Source organism: Mrakia frigida, assembly GCF_051309035.1.
Source record: "Mrakia frigida strain ATCC 22029 unplaced genomic scaffold BDY24scaffold_12, whole genome shotgun sequence".
NCBI classification, from domain to species: domain Eukaryota; kingdom Fungi; phylum Basidiomycota; class Tremellomycetes; order Cystofilobasidiales; family Mrakiaceae; genus Mrakia; species Mrakia frigida.
In genome coordinates, this window is record NW_027481269.1 from 225,500 (window position 1) to 247,168 (window position 21,669).

The window sequence follows — 21,669 nt, forward strand, 5'->3', positions numbered from 1 at the left end:
CGGAGCGGACGACGACGAGACGCGTCGTTGAGGAGCTCGTTTCGACTCGTCGTGATTCTCTGCTGTTTCGTTTTGAGTCGAGATCATTCGGAGCTGGCTACTCATTCTCTCAGCCTGAGATAAGACTCCCAAACAGTTCATAAACATGCACAGGGCAAATCCAATCCACCAATCCGATCTCCCCACCTCTCCTCTCCTCCCTCTCCTCCCTCCTCCCTCTCCCTCTCTCCCTCTCTCCCACTCCCTCCCACCTACGCCCCCGTATCCATCCCAGCGAACAAAGCGTCCCACCCTCCCTCTGGCTCCTGACTCAACAAATCGCTAAACTCCGAGAAGTCCAGCCCACTGAAGTCTGCGAGATCGGTAGCGGCTGCAGCGTTGGGATCGTCCACAGGTGGTGCTGCTGCTGGAGGAGGAGGAGGAGGAGAAGGGGCGACGACGGTCTGTTGCTGCTGTTGCTGCTGGATCTGCCTCTGCTGCTCCTGGATCTGCTGCTGAAGCTGTTGCTGAGCCTGCTGAGCCTGAAGTTGAGCTTGCGCCTGAACCTGAGCTTGAGCGCGTTGGGCTTGCTGCTGCTGCTGAGGGGTGGCTCCGCCGAGGTAGCGTTGAGGAGGAGGAGGAGGTCTAGCGGCTGTTGCTCCGAGCTGCTGCTGAGGTGGTCTCGCTCCCCCGACGTTTGTAGAGTTGGGGAGGAGAGCGGCCTGTCGATTCCTCTCGTTGATCGAGTCCATGATCATCTTTGCCTGTTCCGACGTGAGGTTGTCGACGTAGTCGGCTCCCATCGAGAAGTTGTTGGAGTTGATCCCCATCTCAGCGAGGACGGTGTCGTCGAGGGTGACGTGGTTGGAGTTGGGGAGGCGGACTTGGGTTTGGTGAGGAACGGGAGCGGGAGGAGGGTAAGGGTTGCTGGTTTGGGGTTGGTTGGGAAGGTTTTGGAGGTTGAAGTTGAGGGAGGGAGAGGGGACTCGTTGTTGTTGTTGCTGCTGTTGTTGTTGTTGACGCTGCTGCTGCTGCTGGAGGTTGTTGTTGTTGTTCGAAGGGGAGGGGACGCGTTGGATTCCTCCGGGTTGCTGTTGACCGATGGGAGGTTGAAGGAAGTTGTTCGACGACGACGACGGACCTGCTCCTGCTCCAACTCCCGCTCCTCCAGCAAGCCTGTTGAACCCAGGCATCCCGTTCGCAACAACTCCTCCAGCTCCCTGAACCCCAGCCATTCCTCCCTTCACCGCGTTGGCGATGGCTCCCGGAGCGAGTCTGGGTTTCGGTTTCGGTCTTGGTTTCCCTGCGAGCGTGACTGGGGAGGGAGAGTCGGCTGGTGAGGAGGGAAGCTTCATCGGCTGCTGTTGTTGAGCGAGAGAGCGCAAGGGAGGTTGAGGAGGAGGTTGAGCGAGGGGAGGAGGAGGACGCGGTTGAATGGAGGGTTGTTGAGGTTGAGGAGGACGAGGAGCGAGAGGTTTGAGGGCGATGGGTGGTGCTACGGAAGGAGGTTGAACGGGAGTGGGAAGAGGAGCCGGAGGAGGAGGAGGAGGAGCGAGAGATGGTTTGGGAGGTGGGAGAGGCGAGGTTGGACGAGCAGCGGGGATGGGCTGAGGCTGGGAACGAGCTCCGCCGACGGAGGGAGGAAGAGCTGAAGGGAGGAGTGATGGTGGAGGAGCCTGGACCTTGGTAGGAACGGGTAGAGGGATTTGAATCGGGACGGGGGACTCTGCTGGTGCTGTGAGGATGAGGTGCTGAGGAGGTGGGAGGAGTGAGAGAGGGCGGAGGAGGAGGGTCAGCTTCGACCTCACAAGGACCCCCTTCGAGCTCTTCCCTGAAGGTCAAGCATATCTGTTCAACTTACCATATACTCCTCTAGCTCTGCCCTGACCCAACCGTACTCCTCTTTTGTCCTCTCGAGCTCGTCGAGGAGATGTTTGGGAGCTCGAGCGCCGCTCGCTGCGAAAGCTCCTCCTCTGGAGGAAGAGAAGGACGAGACGAAGGTCAGCTCTGGCTCGAATTCCAAGAAGATGGTCACCATGAGAGAAGCGACATACAGCTGTTTAACGTCAGCATGATAACGAAGAACGAGTCCAGCTGCGATGAGGTGGTCCTGAAGAGAGAAGAGAGAAGAGAGGGGAGGGGAAGGAGGAGGGAGGTCAGCTTGAGTTCGACATTCCTTCCTTCTCCGCCAAGATACAAACAACTCACCCTCATAACTCCCTCGAGCTCATCCACCTTGGCCAGCAGCCACTCCTTCCCTCTGATCGCTGTTGGTTTGGACGAGTTGGTTGAAGGGAGGGCGGAAGATGAAGGAGGAGGAGTCGGAGATTGATCCAAGTCGATAACCGAGACAGCTCGCTTCTGAGAAGGAACAGAAGGGGGAACAGCAGAAGCCATGGACGAGCCAGATAGCCAAGAAGAAAGAAGGAAAAGTTGGGGAGGAGGATCTAGGAGGATTGGGCGAGGTCGTGGTTTGGCGAAAACAAGAACGATCGAAGCTCAACCTTTCCTTCCCTCCCTCGAACCACCACGGACTCAAGTCAACACCTCATATATCTCGCCATCTCAGCTAGGAGTTGGCTCCCTCAGCATGCCCTCCTCGACAACTCCTGTACCCTTCCTCTTCGGCCTAGTCGACTCCTCTACTCCTCTCGTCTTCCTCCTCCTCCCTCTGGTCCTCCTCCTGCCCTTCTCCATCTTCTTCCTCTTCAAAAACAGCTCGGACGGATCAGAACCCTACGTTTTCGAACACATCGAACTCAATAGACTCCCCGGCGATCCCAAATCTAAGAAACCAGAGACGGAATGGCTCAACATGTGAGTTTTCTTTCCGACGTTTGTTGAGGACGTTTGTTGAGCTCGTTCCTTTCTTCCCTCCCTCGTTCTGCTTTCGAGCCGCTTCTGACACCCTTCGCTCGCATCCTCGTTTCTCCCAGGGGATACTGGAAGGACACTACCATCTTCTCGGAAGCTTGCGAAGGTATGTTTCCTCCCATTTTGCTTCTTACTTCTTCTTCCTCTCCCCTCTTCGCCATCCTCCAAACTCACCTCCTCGACGCGTCTTCGTTTCTCCCAGCCCTCTCCCACCTCCTCCTCTCCCGAGCCAACCTCCAACCCCTCGGACGAACTCTCGACGTAGCCCACGCAACAGGCGACTCCCTCCTCCTCCTCAAATCCCCTACCTCCCCTTACCCTCGTCAAGCGCACATCGTCGGAATCACCTCCCTCCCCGAACACGCTCGACGAGCGGCAGTCCGTCTCGCCGCTGTATACCCAAAGAGGGGAGAGTCGATTCAGATTATCTGTGAGGATGCGGTCTACAGAGGACCGAAGAGTAGTGGGTTCAAGAAGCATCCGCTGGATCCAACGGGCAAGAAGGGAGAGGAGGGAGAGGAGGAGAAGTTCGACTCGGTCGTCTGTCTGGACGCGGCGTATCATTTCAGGAGTAGACAGAAGTGGTTGGAGCAGGTGTTGCAGAGTGGGTTGAAGGAGGGTGGGACGGTCGCATTCACGGATATCCTCTCAGCATCGTCGCCCTCCTCCTCGTCGTCCTCGTCGCTCGAAGGGTTCACCATCATCCCCTCCTCTACCACCACCAACACCTCTTCCTCCGCCGAACCCTCATGGCTCTCCCGTCTCCTCCTCCGTACCATCCTCCTCCCTCTCCTCTCCGTCCCCTCCTCCAACATCGTTCCTCTTTCCTCCCTCGGCGCGTCGATGGTCCAACTCGGCTACGAGGACGTCGAGATCGAGGACATCACCGAGGAGGTTTTCCCTGGGCTTGCGAGGTTCTTGGGTGGGAGAGAGGAGTTGAGTTGGAGGTTGATGGGGAGGTTGGTTCGGTGGTGGTCGGGTGGGGAGGCAGGTGGGAAAGGGTTGTTGAGGTTTGTGGTGGTGAAGGGGAGGAAGCCGAAGGGAGGGAAGAAGGATTGAGCGGGTGATTGAGTACGTAGGACGTGGATCAGATGGTTGTTAGCACATCTGGAAGGGTTCGTCGGAAGGTTGATGAAGAACAACGCTGAGAAGCGTCGAGCGACGGATGCCGCTGAGAACGCTGCAGGAGTGAGTTATCTCCATTTTTTATCTCCCCAGAGGCGACACCGATAACTAAACCGCTTCCCAGTCCTCCAGGAAAGCGAAGTCATCGACCATGAGTGAGTTGTTCGAGCCGCGCAGAGGGAGCGACGACGCGTCCTCGATTTTCTTTCTGGGATGGACCCTTCCGTTCCCTGCCGTTCCAGACTCCTTCGCCGATATCACAGATCAATTGAACTCTGCGTTCAAGTTAGTCGGTTCTCTCTCTACCTCTCTCAAACTTCTTGAACTCCCGTACTGACGCGTGTTCCCTTTCTCCCTTCTTCTTCTTCAGGTACGACTACTAAGCTTACGCCCAGCTCTTCTGTCATCTTCACCATCACGATATCATGCAGTCAATCTTCTCTGTAGCTCTCTGCCGAGTCATAGGAGCATGCCTGCGAGACTGGAGTGTCGAGCCCCAGCAAGTTCGAGCCCTCTTAGGCGAGTCTGACACCTTTGGGGAAAGCTCTCGCACCTTCCCAAAGCCAGTATTGCGTGAAACTATGATCATTTCAGCCCGAGAGAAGCTGCTGAGCGAGGGAGGGAACTGGGCGACCTCGAATCGAGCTCAACGTCCAAATCCCTTCCCTCCCTCCTTTCCTTTTCCAACGGCCACGACCTCGTACCCCATTCGCATCTTTGACGATCTCACCACTGCCCTCTTTCCTCCCTTCTGCCTCATTCTTCCGCGGCCATCTCGCGAGGGCAGACGCAGAAGAGCGGTTATCAAACCTCGAGACTCAAAGTCGAGTACGGTCCTTGAGCCAGTTCACCGCCCTTGATCTTCTCTTCCTCCTTTGATCTGTTTTGGTCAGACATCATGACCGTGTAACAAGGCGAGTCATGTAGCTAATCATCCTCGAGTCGAGTATTCGGTCAAGCTCCTTCTGCTCTACCACAACCACAACCCATCAAAAAACCTCCCTCTTCTCCTCCCTTCCTTCCCTCGACGTCTTCTTCGTCGCAATGGCTTCTCCTTCCGACTCCTCTTCGCCGCCGCCTTCTCCTACACCCACTCTTTCCGAAATCACTTCATCGACAAAGGATACTTCGTTCGCCGCGGCCAAAGAGGAGGAATGGTGTGAGGCGATCAACTCTTCAGACGAAAAGAAGGACCTCTCCTCCTCGTCTCTGGTGTCTGTATCTCCATCGCTCGTCTTTGACAAGCTTGGATCAGACTCTCCAGTCGGAATCATATCAGAAGGTTCACAAGATGCTGCTCTCACCTTTCCCGAGGGAGGGGTGAGGGGTTGGCTCGTCGTCGCAGGGGCCGTTGTGAGTTCATGTCTAGTTCTTCGACGGGCTCAACTGTTCGAACGAGATCCATCTAGAATCGAGTTGGTAGTTCTGGTGACTCTCGACGTGATAAGGTCTGGAAGCTTTGGGAAGAGCAGTCGCGACGGTTGATGGTTGACGAGTCAAGTCTTTCCCGTCGAGTCCTCCCTTTTTGACCTCGATCAGTTGCTGACGATTCGTCCTTTTCGTTTCCCTGCTTCCCTTTATATCTACAGCATATGACCTTCGCTGGATTCGGTTTCATCGTTCGTCTCCTTTCTCGATCTCCTTCGACCGTCGTGCGTCGCGTCCGCTCCGTTTTGATCTGCCTTCCCTTCTCTCATTCCAAATACAGAACTCATGGGGGGTTTTCCAAGCCTACTACGAGACTGGAATGCTAGCATCTTCTTCGTCTTCATCGATGTGAGCTCCTTTCGCACTCGTCTACGAATTGATCTCCCAAACGTCCTGACTCCTTTCTTCGTCCTCTTGCAGCGCCTGGATCGGATCTCTCCAATACTGCTTGATCTTCTTCCCTTCCCTCGGTGAGTCATCAGACTCTCTAGACCGCGGGGCGCTTCCTGGCTCTAGATTTGTCCTCCGTCGACCAGTAAACAGTAAACTGACTTCTGTCGCGTTTTCCTTGTGGTTGATCGCAGTGATGGGCCGGCTTCTCGACACTGGAACGTTCATCCTCCCTTTCTCGATAGCAGCTCTGACGTACGTCGTTGCGACCATCCTGATCGCCGAATGCACGAAGTACTATCAGTGAGTGTCACAGCGAAGAAACGTAAACGAACGAACGAACCATCGTTGGTTTTGACGCTGACTCTCTTGATTTCCTTTTTCTCCCTCTAGATTCCTACTGTGCCAGGGACTTCTTTTGGTAGGTTAAAGAACAGTTCTCGAGAACGAAAGAAGGTGCTCAGATCCCCCTTCTTGTTTATATCAGGGCCTAGCGGCAGGAGTCATGTTTGGACCAGTACGTCGCCTTGCTCTGGTTTTCCTCCTTCTGTCGCTGGACATCACGCTGATCCAAGTTCGTATTTTGAATTATTTATCTATTAACAGACTTTTGCCGTCGTTTCCCATTGGTGTGAGCTCCAACGTCTTCGAATCTGGAGCTCAAGGACGCGCCTCGTCGCCTCGCTTCGACTGACCGGCTCGACCGTCCCTTTTTCACCCCCTTTCGATTCCAGTCCGTCAGAGACGTGCTTTGGCAGTCGGAGCTGTGGTCTCAGGGTCTAGTATCGGTGGAACTGTCTTTCCTATATTTCTGAGAAAGCTCATCCCCCTCATCGGGTGCGTCTCCTTTTCTTTCGCCTTTTTTTCACCTCTCGTAGACTCTCGAGTTCGAAACTGATACCAGTTTTTTCCCCTCGTCCTCTATACAGGTTCAAATGGACTTTGAGAGCCGCTGCTCTGCTGATTGCCTACTGCGTCGGTTTTGCATGCTTGACCTTGCGGCCTCGACTGAAGCCCGTCAAGGTCGAAGGCGGGCTGTTCAACTTCGCAGCTTTCAAGCGTCCTGCTTTTTCGTGAGTCATTTATGCTCTTCAGGCTATGTGTTGTGTTCAGTTCGCCTCCGTCCTTCATGACTGACGGCTCTCTCGATCCTCATTTTGACGCGACGCGTCAGACTCTACGTTGTCGGCTGCTTCCTCGTCATGGCTGGACTCTATACGCCTCTCTCGTCAGTCATTATTTTCACTCTCTTCGATCTTCACGTTCACTAAGGTCCTGTTTGCCTGTTCCTCCCACTTTTCTTTCAGTTTCCTCGACGTCGCTGGACGTCGAATCGGGCTTGGAGACTTTTCCTCCTACCTCATCGCCATCGCAAATGCAACAAGTCTTGCCGGAAGACTCGTCCCTGGGTACCTCGCGGACAAGGTGAGTGAGATCGAGAAGGGGAAGTGAGGACGAAGGGACCGTGCTCTTGACGTCGAGGACTCGACTGACTTTCCCATCGTTTGCGTCTTCAGATTGGACCAGTCAACCTTCTCATTCCATTCAGCCTCCTTTCAGGTATTCTTGTAAGTGTGGAGCAATCCGAGAAGCCAGATCGATGGAAGCTGACTGAATCTTCCTTCGACGACAGATCTTCGCCTGGCCGTTCTGCGTCTCGAAGGGATCCCTCGTCGTCTTTTCAGCACTCATGGGAATAGGAACGGGTGCTTTTGTATCTCTCTACTCACCCGGAGTCGCTCAACTTGGAGAGGTTCGTCGGAACCGATCCCTCTCGTCTCGTTGTCGTTCGACTTCTCGCTGACCAAAAGACTTTCGTTCTTCAGACTCACGACATCGGAAGACGGATGGGAACCCTCACGAGCATCCTTTCGTTTGCTGCTCTCATAGGGCCACCAATCTCAGGAGCGTGAGTGGCGCTTTGCTGTTCGATCTCGAGCGCAGAGCCTGACCGACCTCTCTCCCCTCTCTTTACTCAGCATCCTCACGAGAACGGAATCGTTCCTCTCCGTTGCTTGCTTCTCGGGGACCATCGTCATCGTCGGTTCCTCCGTTATGGCCTCTGCAAAATGGGCGCTCTTTAAGAGCTGGAAGGGAAGGATGTAGCTTTCCGTACCGCGACGAGTAGAGATCACTCTTCCGAGGGAGTCTTGCGAGAAAAGAGAGTACGAATCACTGCCGTCAGTAAGAGAGAAAGGAATTAAGTACGAGAATCGCTACGAGGACATGGACTAGGGAACGGGAACTAGGGGAACGGGAACTAGGGATTGAGAAGGAGATGCGACGAGACGGAATCGAGAGGGAAAGAGACAAGACGAGGAAATCAACAAAGCGAGACCCAGAGCACAAAGACACGAATATATAGATTAGGCTAGGGAGGGGAAAGGAGCAACAACAACAAAACGGAAATGGAAACGGAAACGGAAACGGAAAGGGGACGAGCACGTTGAGACGCGTCTGAGTTTTGTGAGAGGGAGGAGGAGGAAGGAACGAGGAAGGAAGGTGTTCGGGTTGTTGGGGAGATTGGAAGAGGAGTTTGGATGGAATGATGGGTGGACTGAAACAGAAAGAGGAGGAGTCAGGGAGGAGACGAGACGAAGCGAGAGAAAGGAGAGGAAGAAAGGAGGAATGCTCACTCGATGCTTCTCCGAGATGGAATAGATCAAGAATGGGAGACGCGAAATAAATAGAGGGGAGATGATGTGGTAGACCTACGAAGTCAAATAGAGATTCGAGGTCAGGCTTCGAAGAAGAAGAGAGTGAAAGAGGAAGGAAGAGAGACAAACCTTGGTTCGGAAGGACGCGACGAGATGAGGCGAACCTTGGACGAACGAGAGCGAAGTCTCGCAGATGAGTTCCGTCCTATGATGATGATGTTGATATAAATGAGAATTCTGTCGAGGAGAAAGTACCACATGAAGGAGTCAGCGAAACGAGACAGCGAAGACGGACGAGCGAAAAGGAAGACTCACCTCCTCTCGACCCTTCCCTCCCTTTCCTCCTTCTCCGCTCTTTTCTCCCCAACCCGGATCGAGTTCAAACTCAAATCACCTCAATCCTCTTCCTCCTCGCAGCCCTGAACTTCCTCATCCTCTCCTCCTCCTCCTGCTCTCCCTCCTCCCAAAGCCCAGGGATCCTAGACTCAGGAAGTCGAAGCTGCTTGAGGTTGTCGGCGATGAAGTTGTAGAGTCCTCGGTCTTCGATGCGTTCAATTCCGGTGGACCGGTGAGGAGCACCAGTCAGGATAGCGAGGGTGTCCTGGAAAAGAAAGAAGGCGAGTGGAAGTCAGCTCGACGTTCGACGCGACGGAGAGATGGAAAGAGAGGGAAAAAGTCAAGCTCGTACTCACAGCTCGATGCATCTTCTTCTCGACCACGCCTCTCCACCAGGCCTTCCCACCAGCAGCGGCCTCCACGATGACGATCCTAGCGAGACGAAGCTGCTCCTCGTCCAACTCCTCGACGACCTCGACGTCGACCTTCTCCTCCTCCTTCTCGACGACGACAGGCTGCAGCTCCTCCTCCTCATCGTCGTCGTCTACTTCAAATCTACTAGCAAGCCTCAACTCCTCAACAGCTCGTCCTTGCTCCACCCAATTCAGCCCCTTCTTTGCAGCCTGCTCTGGCAAACTGGCTCTCGCGACGCCTTGACTTCGTTCCCTCCTCCTCCTCTCGACTTCTTCCTCCAAGTCGAAATCGCTCTCTTCCTCCCATCTCGAGGCCTTGATCAGCTCATCGATCTCGTTCTGGAGTCTCTGAGAGAGAACGACCTCGACAGGAGCCTTGGGAAGGGGAGAGGGCGACTCGACGCGTCTCGCTTCGACCTTCAGCCCTCGAGTCGATCTCCTCTTCTTCTCCTCCTTCTTCCTCGATATCAAGCCAATCCACGACTCCTTGACTTGTTTCTCATCCGAGAGGATGGAAGTACAAGAAAGAGTCTCGATCTGGAACTTGTGCTGAACGAATCGAAGTTGGTCGACAGCGGTGGAGAGAGAGGAGGGGAGAGGGAGGGAGAGGTTGAGCTTGTCGTCGTTGAAGAGGGGAGAGGAGGGAGAGACGACGAGGACGGGAGAGGGAGCGAAGATGAGATTGAGGATTCGAGGGAGGAAGGAGAGCATGGTGATGGTGGTTTAGGTGGGAGTGGGAATGAGGGGAAGAGGGGAAGAGGAGGAGAGGGAGAAGGGAGGAGGTTGGGGTTTGGATTTGGATGCGGGAGGAGTGATCTTGTTACGGTCTGGTTTGTTTTAATCTTGATACGAGTGTAGATCTGGTGCTTTAGGCTGTCTGGTAGTGAAGAGCTCGTTCGAGAGGGATGTGGTTGAAGGAAAGAGAGGGAGAGGGAGGGGAGAGAGAGGGTAAGGTTGAGCTCCCGCCTCCCTTCCCGCTCTGAACACCGATCGCTTCTGGGTCTCTGAAAAACTTCCTCCTCGTCCAAATCAACATGATCGAGGGAGTAGAGAAGTTTCTGTCGATTTCAGACAGTGGAGGGAGATGGCTAGTGGGACAGAGGGATGGCGAGAGGAAGGGAGATCGACGAGGAAGAGGGAGAAGGAGGAGGGAGGGAGGGAGGGAGGAGGACAGGATCGCCGTCCGTCCGAGGATGCCAGAGAGGCGGCAGTTGCTGGGCAAAGGATCGTGGAAGAGCGACAAGTCGGACTGGGTGGTGGGCTATATAGTTTGGAGGTGTTTTTATAAGCTGTGGGCGAGAGAGGAAGGCGTTTGAGGTAAGGAGTAAAGGAGGAAGCCGACGAAATCGTCGAGCTCATTTGAGGGCGAGGTCTGCCTCCTTCTCCTCAACGCCGACACCACATCTGCAGAAGGTCTTCGGATATCGTTCATTCCAGCTCCAGTGGTCTGATCCTTCGTCTCGAGTATATATCGTTCAGCAATGGGAAACGTCGCGAGCATCCTGAAGACGCCCGATCTCGTGAGTCCTCTCTCTCCTTCCTTCCCTCCCTCCCTTTCTTTGCTGAGCTCAGTCCCTTGCCGTCTTTCCCTCCTCCTTCCTTCCCCTTCAGACTCGAGTAACGACTCCTATCGACTATGTAGTCCCCAACTTCCCTTCCCTCTACACTCCCACGTACGACCAAGACGGCGCTTTCTTCCTCTACTTCGCAGAAGGTCAGAGCTCAACATCCTTCCTTCCTTCCCTCCCTCCTTACCTGCCTTCCTCAAAACTCCTCTCGCTCGTTCTAAAGCTGACCTATCGTCCACCCCTCTTGTCCTCTCAGATATGTGGAGATTCACCCTTCTCTGGACGCTTATCGTGATAGGATCCATCCACTTCTGTTGCGGCCTCATCGCAGGCATCGTCTTCTCGAGGCGACATCCCATGATCGCCATCTCCATTCCCTTCATCGCGACAGCAATGGGACTGCTGATGGGACTGATATCCAGTACGGTCGTTGGTGAGTTCAAAAAGTGGGGTGGAAGAGGATGAAGGGAGGAAGGAGGAGCACTGTTGATTGACTCTCTCGTTCCCTCGTCGTCGTCGCTCTACAGGCTTCGTCCTCGCCGCTCTCTATCAAGCTGCACACTTCCAAATGGCAACGTACGTACTCGAAAATCATCTGTTTACTTGGAATTCTGCTGGCGTCGACCAGGGCAGCTTCGATTCCTCTCGCGTCGAGTTCGGTCGAGGGCTGACTTTTCTCCTTCTTCGACGCTCAAAACAGATGGGTCCCGTTCATCTTCGCCTTGATTCAAGGCTTCGTCGTGGTCCTGGGAGTGAGTCTCGAGTGGTTCCGTCATCCTTTGTGGTCTCGAGCTGACCTTTCGGCTGTTCCTCCTTCCCAGAGCTACAACACCCTCTCGACGATTCTCTGATGATCCGTCCTGGATTCTCGCCGATCATCCTCCTCATGTCAAACGCATGTCCTGTCTTAGGAGGAGTCTCAGACGTTTCTACCAGTTTTTGACTCGTGAGTCTCCACGATCCTGCCGAATCCCCGAAGTCGAACCTGACCGACGCGTCGTTTGCTAGCCTTCGCTTGTCCGGTCTTTCGCTTCCTGTTCTTTCTCTCAGTCGGAGTATGCTTGGACCTATCAAAGGGTCTATCTCTTCCGACGAGTTCGACCGACTCCGGCATGGCTAGGAGGAACAACGGGAGGGACAGGGCCAAAAGGCGTCGCGTCGAGGGATCTCCCTTCGTTCTCCTTTCGTTATTTAGACTGGGCCCCTTGCGGTACGATATCTTCGTCGTGTTATATGGATATGCTTAGCTCTTATCGTTTTTCGTTCACTCCGCCGTTCTTCCTTCGTCTTTTCGTGCCGGCGACTTTTCTCGTCAGACTAGATAGTCTAGACAGCTTCGCTTCTCTTCTCGCAGATTTCGTTACTTGTGTTTATCTAGGCGTTTTGGATATCATCATCAATCTCGATACCGTTTCTTTCAAAGCTGCTCCGTTATCTCTGTCTTCCAGCACCGAATCAAATTCGCGTCCCAACGTAGAAAAGCAACACCAATCCGCTGTCCCTCTCCCTCTCTCCTCCGTCCAACTAGAGAGGGATTGTGTCCGTGGGTTCGGCTGCAAAGATCTGGTAAGAGAAGGGAATGAAGGAGGCAAGGAGTCCGTATAGTGAACAAGCGAGATGGAGAAGGTTGGGGAGGAGGACGCGACGAACGGAGGAGGGCTGGAAGTCATCTTGAAGCGAGGGTTGGCCATGGGAGGAGAGGAAGGGGAGAGGACGTCCGGAGTTTTGGAGTGAGACTTTTCTGAAGGGATCAAGCCGGAATTGGTTCATAGTTGGTCGAGCGAAGATCTCGGGGAGTTTCTGCAAGTCTGTCTGTATGGAAAGACGGGTGTCGAAGGGAGAAGAGCTCAGCCCAAAGTCGATTTCCTTTCGACCTCGTCGTCCCTTCCTTCCCTCCAACGATATCGACCTCCCTTCCGACCTATCCGTTCCCATCATGTTCTCTCTCTTCTCAGGATCGTCAGCGTCGTCCTCTACCACACCTTCATCGATACCAACCTCTCCTGAGCTCCCAACTCCTTCAGCTTCGACTCCTTCCCCTCCTCCTCCCTCCTCCTCCTCCTCCTCCTTCGACTCCAAAAAGGCGATCCCCGTCCTGCTCGATCAGGAGGAGGAGAAAGCGTTCGAATCTTGGCGTGAAGGGCTTCGACACTTCACCGGATTGGGCAAGACCGAGGAGGAAAAGGCTCTGGCTAAGAATCGATCTCAGTGGGGAGCCTGCGAAGACATGAAGACCGACGCTTTCCTTTGGAGTTCGTTCCTTTGTCTCTTCCTCCCTCTCTCAGCTTCGAGATAGCTCCGTAGACTGAGCTGACCTGTTTCTTACGGTTCCTTTCAGACAACCACGTCAAGTTCCTCCTCAAACATCTCAGGCTCGAGGGCTGCCCAACGACGGAAGCTTCGGTTCATTGCGCTCCCTGTGGAGACTTGACTGCTGGAGGGTTCAGCCCCAACCACGGAGTTCTCATGTGTCAGAACAAGATCTACGACAAGAACCACTTCATCGTGAGTTGTTCTCTTTCGCCATAGGAGTTGAAGGTGACGGTGGGAGGGCTGAGGAGGGTCGGAGAGGGAAGGCAGGGATCGGGTGAGCTCGACGAGAAATGTCGAACTCTTTGTTTCCGGCTGCCGAATCCCTGTAGAAATCATCGAGGCCTCCCAAAGTCTCAGTCGCACTCTCCTTTACATGGCCCTCTCCCGTTCCATACTCTCTTTCCGTACCTTCTCTTCGTTTCCTCGGCTGAAGCTGACTCTTCCTCCCTCCCTCCCTTCCTCTCTCCTCTCGCCTTTTTCTTAGGACACCATCTCCCACGAGCTCATCCATGTCTACGATAGCTGCAAGTTCGACGTTGACTACACCAACCTCCGTCATCACGCTTGCACAGAGGTTCGTCTCATCACCCTCTCCTCCCCCTTACGCTCGCTCGATCCGAGCTCATCGACCTCCTCCCTCTTTTTTCCCTTTTCTCACGCCCATATCACAGATCCGAGCAGCCAACCTGTCAGGAGACTGTGCCTACATGCTGGAACTCAGGCGAGGGTACCCTAAAGTCGGAAACCAGCAAGGAGTCAGTCCAACCAACGCTTTCTTCTCGCTTACTGTCCTTCTCCCTCGAATCTGACTCCCTTTCTTTCTGCTCCCTCTCGTCTGCCTTCTCCAGAAATGCGTCCGTCGACGAGCGATCCTCTCGGTGGAGGCCAACCCTTACTGCAAGAGTCGAGAGGAGGCCGTCAAGGCGGTCGACGACGTGTGGGCCAGTTGCAAGGCCGACTTGAGGCCGTTCGATTTCGTTCACAAGGCTTGGAGTGCGAAGGGTTAAGGGGGTTGTTTTATTTAGAGGAGAGGGGTGGAGATCTAGATTTAGATCTTGGGTCCTGGGTTGGAAACGAAAACGAAAGGAGACGAACGAAGACGCGTCGAGAAAGAGGACGAGGCGAGGCGAGGGAAAGAGAGGGAAATCGCGCTCGAGTTTGTCGGGGTAAGATCGAGACTCAAAGATACAAAAAAAAAAAAGTGCGAAGCTAGCAGCTTTACTCGCTAACCAAAATCAGCTTCCGAACCTAACAAGCTCACCCTCTCACCCTCCTCCTCTCCTTCCCTCCCAACTCTCACCTTCCTTCTCGCCTCCCTCTCACTTCCTTCTCTCCCTCCACTCAAAGAAGCCCATGCACCCTCCTCTTCACAAACCTACGAACGAGACAGGTTCGTCTCTTCCCTTCCCCTCCCACTCCCTCTCTCTCTTAAAGCTCGAGAAGGAAGGAACGGAAGCTCAAAGTGACCTCTCGGTTTCGTCCTCCTTTCTGCTTCTCTCAGCTTGCGGTGAGGTGATCAAGAACCTCGAGATCTGCCACACCAAGTTCAAGCAGTTCTTTGGAGGGTGTAATCAGATGAAGTACGATCTGAATTACTGTTTGAGAGCTGAGGTGAGTTTCAGCGAGCAAAGGGTAGGGAGAGAGGGAGAAGGGAGGGAGGTGGTTGGTTGGATGGGCTTGGGTTGGAGGGAGATCGAGGGGCTTTAGGAGGTAGTAGAAGAGTGTGAACCTTCAAGGGACCTCTCGAGACTTCTGCTGAGCTCGATGAGGGAGTCAAGATCGAGTTGGGAACAAGCAATAAAAGGAAGGAGAACCTCGATCGAAACAGAGCTGACCTTCCTCCTTTCCCTCCCTTCCTTTTGCCTCCTTCTCTTCCTTCCTCTCAGCGAGAAGCTCGATCAGCACACAACAGGGAGGAGGCTCTTGCTCGAAGGGAGAGGGTCAAGATCAAGATGGCGGAGACGATGGCGGAGTTTGAGAAGTAGGGGAGGAGGGCTGAAGGGAAGGAGGGAGAAGAACGGAAGCGGGAGGACGAGCTCGAGCTCAACCCCCCCCAAAAAAAGACACTACCACCGCTTCGGTTCTTAGCATTCGCATTATCACGCTCTGTACATCTTTATTGTTGTACCTTTTTTTCTCTGCATGACGATTTCGTTTGATCGTTTGAAGAAGTTCGAGTCGCGAATCGCGTCGTCGTCGCCTCGGTCTCGTCCTCCTCTCTCTTCTTTCTCAATCTCGCCAACTGAATCTCCTGAGACGATAAAACTGAGAAGACCTTTTCCAGCTTCCAGTCTCTTTCCTCAAACCACATCCAAACCTCCATCAGCATCACACCAACCCACTCAAACTCCCTACCGCCAACCCCTTCAACCCCTCCCACTCCCTCGCCTCCCACGTCCCCTTCGTAAAACCCTCCAACACCCTCCTCCTCTCCTCTCTATCCGCAGCCTCCCCACTCCCCTCCAGATTGTAGAACCTCTGCAGTCCCAGCAGCAGCAGTTGAGCGTCGCTCATCCCGAGCAGGTACCTCTCCTTCTGATCCAACGGAGGAGTGACTTCGCCGGCACCGTTCGGAAGCTTGACGGCGACTTTGGGAGGGGTGGTGGAGGTGATTTCTCCTCGCATCAACACGGCTCCTCCCTGCTCCTCTGAGGATGTTTCCGGGGAGGACGACGACGGTTCCTCCTCGACCAGATCCGTCCAATGCGTCAACGTCAAGAACGGTCTCGCATATCCCTGCTTCAACTTGTACTCCTCCAAACTCGTAAAGATCACCGTCGATTCGCCATGTTCGTAGAACGCCCACTGGAGGAAGAAGAACTCCTGTCCTCCTCCCTCTCTCGGTAAAGGAAGGACGAACTGAGGATGTTTCCTCGCGAGGGAGTGCATGGTCGAGTAGGTTTCCGAAGGGATGGTCGCTGAGAGGAAGCGGTTGGGGTTGGTGATGTATTTGGACGCGTGGAGGGTTTGCCAGAGGGTTGAGATGGTCGAGAAGGGGTGCGGGGAGGAGAGGAGGGGAGGGAGGTTGAGGATTGAGGAGAGGGGCTGAGGGGAACGAAGGTCGAGGGTTAGTTTATGTTGCTGAGTTTACAGAGATGGAGAGGGGTAGAGAGGAAGTGAGCGCTCACGGTGATGGGTGAAGAAGAGGAACGACGTCGTTCGGGACGAGAGGAGGACGATCCGGTCGAAGGAGAAGGAGTCGTCGACGCCGAATCAACAGAGAAGATGGGAGATTTCTCAACCAAAGGCTTTTCAGGAAGAGCCTTCTTCTTCTCCTTGAGCTCTTCCAGACTAGTTACTCCCTCCCTACATCAACGAAGAACGAACGAGGGAAGAGGGAGTCAGCATCCACGTTTCGTCGAAGCTCACCACTTTTCCTTCCTTCCCTTTCCCTCCCTTCTTTCCTCAACAAGGACTCACTCCTGCGCCTTCTTCTTCAACTTGTCCCCGTACTTGAGCTCGAAAGCCTTAGCCTTAGCAGCGATGAGCTCCCTAGCGGTTGGTTGGGCTTTGTCGTGGCGAGGAAGGGAGGAGGTGATGGACCGACGAGCAAACGCAGAGGTGGAGGGGAGGAAGAGTTTGGAGGAGGTTGAAGCGAGCGAGGAAGAGCGAGCGAGACCTCGAGAGGTGAGGGTCTTGAGCATAGCTGCAGAGAGGAACGAGGTGTAGTTGAGAAGCTGGGAGGTCGTGGGTGGGAGGAAGGGAGGGAAGGAGTCGTTGAGCTCGTCGAAAAAGGGAGGCGATTCGGGTCCGTTGGCGTTTGGCACTCAGTCAGCTTCAGAGAGAGAAAAAATGTCAATTATGGAGAAACCATCTCAGAGTCCTCGATCTAATGCTAAGTTCTGCTTCCTCGGTTTCTTCGAAAAAATAGCCTCGTCTCTTCGAAAAACAGATCGAACCCGCCTGCTTCCGCCTGCTTCCTCTCCTTCTCACTACCACCTATTTCGAGAGAGCTCCCTCTCCTGCTCTTTTCCCCCAACCAGAATCATCCATCCCTATGTCTCCTCGTAAAGTTGCCCTCAGAGGAGAATTCCTACTCGACTCAGCAGAATTGAAGTGAGCACGACGCTCTCGGGAGACTCACGAGGGGAACCGCCGAGCTCACCATCTTCCCTTCCTTCCCTTTGTTCTGTGCTTTGCAGCAAAGGAACCGCGTTCACAGACTCTGAACGAAGAGACCTCGATCTCACCTCTCGTCTTCCGTTGGCTGTCAACTCTCTCGATACTCAATGTGAGCGAGCTTGGGCTCAGCTTCAGGATCTGAGGAGTCCGATGCACAAGAACGAGGTGAGCTCTCCCTTCCCTCCTCTTCCTCGTCTCAACGCCGTCTCTGACGCTCTTTCTCCTTCTCACAGTTTCTCTGGAGTATGAAGGTACGACTAAGATCACTTCTGAAGGCTCGAAGTCGAAGGGCTACTGGCAGACGTAATCCCTCGACGCCTCCTCGTCCTTCCGAAGCTCACTCGACGTTTCTTCCCTCGTCTTCAGTCTCAAAACTGGGTCCTGTTCTACGCTCTCATCTCTCGACATCTCACCGATCTCTTCCCTATCATCTACGTGAGTTCAAACCTTCTTTGTTCGCGACCTTCGTCCGCTCACCTTTCTCTACCCTCGTTCATGCTCGAAGATCTCACTTGCGTCGGCTCACTCGTCTCTGCTCTTTTACAGACACCTACCGAGGCGGATGCTATTGCGTCGTACTCCCACGTCTTCAGAAGACCTCAGGGCGGGATATTTCTATCGTACCCTCGCCGAGAAACTCTGGAACAGGACTTCAAAACGCACCTCCTCGACGCGAAGGGCAACAAGAGGAAGATCGATCTCGTGGTTGTTTCAGACGGAGAGGCCATCTTGGTTCGTCTCTTTATCCTTTGTCTCGAGGGCTCCGACTGACCGTAGATGATTTTCTTTTCTTTCCAGGGTATCGGGGATCAGGGAGCTGGAGGGATCGGAATCTCGTCAGTTGAGAAACGCGACCTCTCCCTCATTGCGACGCGACTGACCGTGTTCTCCTCCTTGATCAGAACCGCCAAAGCCGTGATCTACACTCTTGCAGCTGGAGTACATCCTGGTCGAATCCTTTCTATCGTTCTTGATGTGGGAACGAACAACAAACAGCTTCTCGAGGATGATCTCTACGTGGGATGGAAACACGAGCGACTGACAGGCAAGCCCTACGACGAGTTCATCGATTCTTTCGTCAAGCTGTGCGAGAAGGAGCTTGGGGACGGAGCTTTGCTTCACTTCGAGGACTTCGGTGAGTCCAGAACGATGCAGAGTGCCGTTGCGGTCCGTTCTGACCTCCGACTCGCAGGAACGACGAATGCAAAGAGGATCCTCGATCGATACCACGACACCCATGCCATTTTCAACGACGACGTTCAGGGTACTGGGGCTGTGACTCTTGCAGCTCTCGAATCAGCCTTGAAGGTAACGGGGGAGAAGGTGAGTCGGATCTTACCCTCGAACGGAACGCGTCTTGACGAACGAATCTCTCTCTCCCACAGATCACCGATCAACGAATCATCATCTTCGGTGCCGGATCTGCTGTGAGTATCGCTTCTCTCTCTGCTTCCTCTCGTCTCGTACTCATTCAAGACTTCGCCGCTTCGCAGGGCCTCGGAATCGCGTCTCAACTTCGTCAGGCCATCACTCTCGCCGACGAATCTCTTTCCGACGAGGACGCTTCATCCAGATTCTGGCTCGTCGACAAGGAGGGACTTCTTACTTCGGATATGAAGGATGTTCGAGACGGATTGGTTGGGTTTACGAGGAAGGATTGGAAGGGAGACAAGAAGAGTCTCGAGGACGTCGTCCGAGAGATCCACCCGACAGTCCTCATTGGAACCAGCACCAGCCCTGGAGCTTTCACCGTAAGTTCACATGCTCTTCATCCCTATATCTCGATTCGGCTGACCTCCTTTTTCCCCTTTCCTTCCGCAGCAATCGATCGTGAGTCCTCTTCGACGAGCGACGTTCAGCTTCCTCTGACGCGAATTCAACTGCCCCTCCTCTCGTTTCCAGATCAAAGAGATGTCGAAACACGTCGATCGACCGATCATCTTCCCTCTATCCAACCCTACTCGACTCTGCGAGGTTCACCCTAGAGGTTCGTTCGAGCTTTCACTTGTCGCTTTCGCTCTCGATCTGACGACGCGTTCTTTTGTCCCTTCGTCTTCAGACGCCAACGAGTGGTCGAAAGGAAAAGCTCTTCTCGCTACCGGATCTCCCTTCGACCCAGTCAAGAACCCTGAAGGAGGACCTGACTATGTAATTGCGGAATGCAACGTGAGCCTTTTTTCTCTTCCTCCTCCTCCCGTTGGTCTTGCTGACGCTCTCGGTGCTACCTCAGAACGCCCTTCTGTACCCCGGATTGTGCTGGGGAGGTGAGTGACCCTCTTGTCTCCTCCTGACTCTCGCCTTCGGCTATCAACTCCTGACCACCCTCCCTTCCTTCCTCTCTCAGCCATCCTCGGCCGCTCCAAGGTCGTCTCGGACACGATGATCGTTCGTTATCTCTTTCCTCGTCTCCTCCCCTTTGGCCCTCCTCTGACTGAGCTCTCTCTCTCTCTGGTATAACTAGGTCGCAGCAACCAAAGCTCTCGCCAAGATGTCGCCTGCAGCAAAGGATCCCAACGCGTCGCTTTTGCCCGACTTTGGCGACTCGAGGGACGTCAACTTCAAGATCGCTCTCGCCGTTCTCGATCAGTCTATCGAGGTACGTATACTCCCTGCCTTTATCAGTACTTCGAGAATCAGAGCTGACCTTCTTGAATGTTCTTTTCGCCTGCAGGAGGGATCGGCAACTGTCGACGTCAAGAAGGAGGACCGAGAGAAGTACGCGAGGGACTTGCAGTGGAGTGAGTTTCCCCTCTTCTATACATCTGATCTAAGCACAAAGCTCAGACTGACATGATTCTCTGCTCTCTCGCAGATCCCGAGTACGAGGAATTCGTTTACGACGCGGAGGGAGACCTTTGAGCAGTCGAGCCGCTCGACGCGGGGACGGAGGTTTCGTCGACATTTGATGACCTGTGATGACTCTTTCGACGTGGGAGACTCGCATTAAGTATGTACTCTATCACGGGCAGGAAGGTGATGTTCGTAAGGAAGGAAACGAAGAAACGGGACGCGACGAGAGGGTGACGAGATGAGAACGAAACGGAATGGAGGAAACAGAACTAGAAGGATTGATTGACCAAATGGGAATCGGGGTACTGATGGAGGGCGATACAGATTGACGAAGAGGTCGAGGTCGAGTGTTGACGAGGAGGGAGCAGTCGAGGCTTTCCTGTGGAGACGACGAAGAGTGGAGCTGAGAGTCGTCAAATACATGGCATAGATGTGGTATAGAGTGAAACATCTGAAAAGTGCAAAAAATGGTTAGCAAACTCGATACTTGTAGAGGAACGAGGAAAGAGCTGCCCACATCAAGGAGGGGACGCGTCGAGCGTCCGACGACGACGAGCTTGACGAGGTGTGGAGAGACCGACCTGGTTGGGGAGGAACGACGTGACGAAATGGTGTGTCTGGAAGCGAAAGGAAAGAAGACAGAGGTCAGAGGCCGACCTTGAGATGAAGTCGAGCCCACTGAGCAGAAAGGAGAGGAGAAAACTCACGAGAGCGAGAGAGATGGGGCTGGAAGGAGAGAGGTGCGATGGGTTGGTGAGATCTTGAGTTTTGGACTGAGTGTGCGAAGACTTCAAGAGAGGGAATCAGTCAGCGACGAGAAGAGAGGAGAAGGACGAGAGAGAAACTCACAAAGTTGACGCGTCAAACCGTTCCTTCGCTCACGACCTCGCAAGTGATGAGCTGCTTCCTTTGGGAGACTTCCGGAAGGCGAAAACACCAGTCCAAACAGATCCGATCGATCCCCTCTCGGATCTGGCGGATTAGCTCCTCTGAAGTTGAACGAACGACAACCTTCTCCACCCTCGTCTGACCCTCATCCGTGAGCTTGAAGATGTCCCACTTCTCGAAGGAAGGCCCATCTGGAGCCAAGAACAGGCGCATTTCAACATTTCAAGTTCCCTCTCGGAGGGAACGCCAGTAATCTATGTTCGAAGCGTTGCATCCGTTGAGAGTGAGGGGCGAGAGGCTGGACCACGCGTCGAACGTATGGAGGTCGATGGGAGGTCCGCGACCGACGGTGTTGATTTTGACGAAGTGAGCCGCTGTTGGATTGAATAGGCAGAGGAGGCCTTTCCACGATGGGGAGGTTCGAAGGAGATTGAAACGGGTAGGAGGGATACGATGCGTGAGGGAGTCGACCTCGACGGCGAAGTTCGTGAAGCGAACTCGAGAGAAGGGAGTTTTCGTTCGGGGATCGTCGTCGTTTGAGGCAGTGAAGATGAGAGATCGGATTTGACTAAGATCGAGGTAGGGTTCGAGGTGGGGTTGGTGAGAGGTGTCCTGCGAGCAAGGGCGGGAGGGAAGGGGTTGGCGAGCAGGATCAAAGGGGTCAGTTTCAATCGTCTTCCAGCAGCAAACGTTCTTACTTTCCCTAGCCCAATAAAAGCTTAACTTACTCGTCTACAGAAGAGATTAGCGGCGGTCTTGAATCCCACGATGTCGATCTCGTCGTAG

General features: G+C 54.1%; 10 protein-coding genes across 10 annotated transcripts; 7 read left to right on the plus strand and 3 right to left on the minus strand.

Annotated features, from left to right (window-relative positions):
* Positions 1-251: 251 nt before the first annotated feature.
* On the minus strand, positions 252-2,376 carry BDY24DRAFT_414455 (uncharacterized protein; the record flags this gene model as incomplete). Its single annotated transcript, XM_076643312.1, has 4 exons — positions 252-1,730; positions 1,841-1,952; positions 2,034-2,089; positions 2,188-2,376. The coding sequence occupies 4 exons, from the start codon at positions 2,374-2,376 to the stop codon at positions 252-254; spliced, it is 1,836 nt and encodes a 611-aa protein (XP_076497404.1).
* On the plus strand, positions 2,188-4,072 carry BDY24DRAFT_33358 (uncharacterized protein). Its single transcript, XM_076637150.1, has 3 exons — positions 2,188-2,796; positions 2,916-2,959; positions 3,056-4,072. Exons 1-3 carry the CDS (start codon positions 2,375-2,377, stop codon positions 3,910-3,912), a joined length of 1,323 nt encoding a protein of 440 aa, XP_076497405.1. The 5' UTR covers positions 2,188-2,374; the 3' UTR covers positions 3,913-4,072.
* Positions 4,073-4,840: 768 nt separating this feature from the next.
* On the plus strand, positions 4,841-7,902 carry BDY24DRAFT_350425 (MFS general substrate transporter; the record flags this gene model as incomplete). Its single annotated transcript, XM_076637700.1, has 16 exons — positions 4,841-5,331; positions 5,568-5,597; positions 5,687-5,754; positions 5,827-5,876; positions 5,991-6,099; positions 6,190-6,217; positions 6,284-6,313; positions 6,403-6,427; positions 6,531-6,633; positions 6,726-6,869; positions 6,971-7,024; positions 7,104-7,221; positions 7,314-7,364; positions 7,430-7,549; positions 7,623-7,705; positions 7,776-7,902. The coding sequence occupies exons 1-16, from the start codon at positions 5,023-5,025 to the stop codon at positions 7,900-7,902; spliced, it is 1,449 nt and encodes a 482-aa protein (XP_076497406.1). The 5' UTR covers positions 4,841-5,022.
* Positions 7,903-7,927: 25 nt separating this feature from the next.
* BDY24DRAFT_414458 (uncharacterized protein) lies at positions 7,928-9,913 on the minus strand (the record flags this gene model as incomplete). The annotated part of the gene is made up of 6 exons (XM_076643313.1): positions 7,928-7,945; positions 8,288-8,353; positions 8,433-8,507; positions 8,583-8,690; positions 8,848-9,054; positions 9,146-9,913. 6 exons carry the CDS (start codon positions 9,911-9,913, stop codon positions 7,928-7,930), a joined length of 1,242 nt encoding a protein of 413 aa, XP_076497407.1.
* Positions 9,914-10,683: 770 nt separating this feature from the next.
* Positions 10,684-11,621, plus strand: BDY24DRAFT_414459 (uncharacterized protein; the record flags this gene model as incomplete). The annotated part of the gene is made up of 6 exons (XM_076643314.1): positions 10,684-10,722; positions 10,814-10,916; positions 11,027-11,203; positions 11,298-11,367; positions 11,471-11,522; positions 11,592-11,621. 6 exons carry the CDS (start codon positions 10,684-10,686, stop codon positions 11,619-11,621), a joined length of 471 nt encoding a protein of 156 aa, XP_076497408.1.
* Positions 11,480-12,163, plus strand: BDY24DRAFT_33384 (uncharacterized protein). Its single transcript, XM_076637152.1, has 3 exons — positions 11,480-11,522; positions 11,592-11,716; positions 11,779-12,163. The coding sequence occupies exons 2-3, from the start codon at positions 11,668-11,670 to the stop codon at positions 12,015-12,017; spliced, it is 288 nt and encodes a 95-aa protein (XP_076497409.1). The 5' UTR covers positions 11,480-11,522; positions 11,592-11,667; the 3' UTR covers positions 12,018-12,163.
* Positions 12,164-12,706: 543 nt separating this feature from the next.
* Positions 12,707-14,090, plus strand: ATP23 (putative metalloprotease; the record flags this gene model as incomplete). The annotated part of the gene is made up of 5 exons (XM_076637375.1): positions 12,707-13,022; positions 13,109-13,275; positions 13,568-13,657; positions 13,755-13,838; positions 13,932-14,090. The coding sequence occupies 5 exons, from the start codon at positions 12,707-12,709 to the stop codon at positions 14,088-14,090; spliced, it is 816 nt and encodes a 271-aa protein (XP_076497410.1).
* A 346-nt stretch (positions 14,091-14,436) lies between these two features.
* CMC2 (Cmc2p) lies at positions 14,437-15,068 on the plus strand (the record flags this gene model as incomplete). The annotated part of the gene is made up of 3 exons (XM_076643315.1): positions 14,437-14,473; positions 14,585-14,694; positions 14,970-15,068. The coding sequence occupies 3 exons, from the start codon at positions 14,437-14,439 to the stop codon at positions 15,066-15,068; spliced, it is 246 nt and encodes an 81-aa protein (XP_076497411.1).
* A 343-nt stretch (positions 15,069-15,411) lies between these two features.
* ATP11 (Atp11p) lies at positions 15,412-16,727 on the minus strand (the record flags this gene model as incomplete). Its single annotated transcript, XM_076638074.1, has 3 exons — positions 15,412-16,128; positions 16,212-16,389; positions 16,504-16,727. 3 exons carry the CDS (start codon positions 16,725-16,727, stop codon positions 15,412-15,414), a joined length of 1,119 nt encoding a protein of 372 aa, XP_076497412.1.
* A 207-nt stretch (positions 16,728-16,934) lies between these two features.
* Positions 16,935-20,392, plus strand: BDY24DRAFT_386327 (NAD-dependent malic enzyme). Its single transcript, XM_076640087.1, has 18 exons — positions 16,935-17,139; positions 17,226-17,370; positions 17,439-17,456; positions 17,572-17,640; positions 17,752-17,937; positions 18,004-18,041; positions 18,108-18,340; positions 18,398-18,528; positions 18,591-18,632; positions 18,699-18,956; positions 19,027-19,035; positions 19,108-19,192; positions 19,265-19,371; positions 19,436-19,469; positions 19,550-19,590; positions 19,667-19,801; positions 19,877-19,943; positions 20,018-20,392. Exons 1-18 carry the CDS (start codon positions 17,081-17,083, stop codon positions 20,062-20,064), a joined length of 1,704 nt encoding a protein of 567 aa, XP_076497413.1. The 5' UTR covers positions 16,935-17,080; the 3' UTR covers positions 20,065-20,392.
* The last annotated feature ends 1,277 nt before the right edge of the window (positions 20,393-21,669 follow it).

Excerpts from the sequence above, each read along its gene's own strand:
- BDY24DRAFT_386327 (XM_076640087.1), top strand. The coding sequence starts at position 17,081 with ATGTCTCCTCGTAAAGTTGCCCTCAGAGGAGAATTCCTACTCGACTCA. Across the intron at positions 18,042-18,107 it reads GCTGGAGGGATCGGAATCTC|AACCGCCAAAGCCGTGATCT; the intron begins GTCAGTTGAGAA and ends CTCCTTGATCAG. Across the intron at positions 19,372-19,435 it reads ATGTAATTGCGGAATGCAAC|AACGCCCTTCTGTACCCCGG; the intron begins GTGAGCCTTTTT and ends GTGCTACCTCAG.
- BDY24DRAFT_33358 (XM_076637150.1), top strand. The coding sequence starts at position 2,375 with ATGGACGAGCCAGATAGCCAAGAAGAAAGAAGGAAAAGTTGGGGAGGA. Across the intron at positions 2,797-2,915 it reads GAGACGGAATGGCTCAACAT|GGGATACTGGAAGGACACTA; the intron begins GTGAGTTTTCTT and ends CGTTTCTCCCAG. Across the intron at positions 2,960-3,055 it reads CTTCTCGGAAGCTTGCGAAG|CCCTCTCCCACCTCCTCCTC; the intron begins GTATGTTTCCTC and ends CGTTTCTCCCAG.
- BDY24DRAFT_33384 (XM_076637152.1), top strand. The coding sequence starts at position 11,668 with ATGTCCTGTCTTAGGAGGAGTCTCAGACGTTTCTACCAGTTTTTGACT. Across the intron at positions 11,717-11,778 it reads TTTCTACCAGTTTTTGACTC|CCTTCGCTTGTCCGGTCTTT; the intron begins GTGAGTCTCCAC and ends GTCGTTTGCTAG.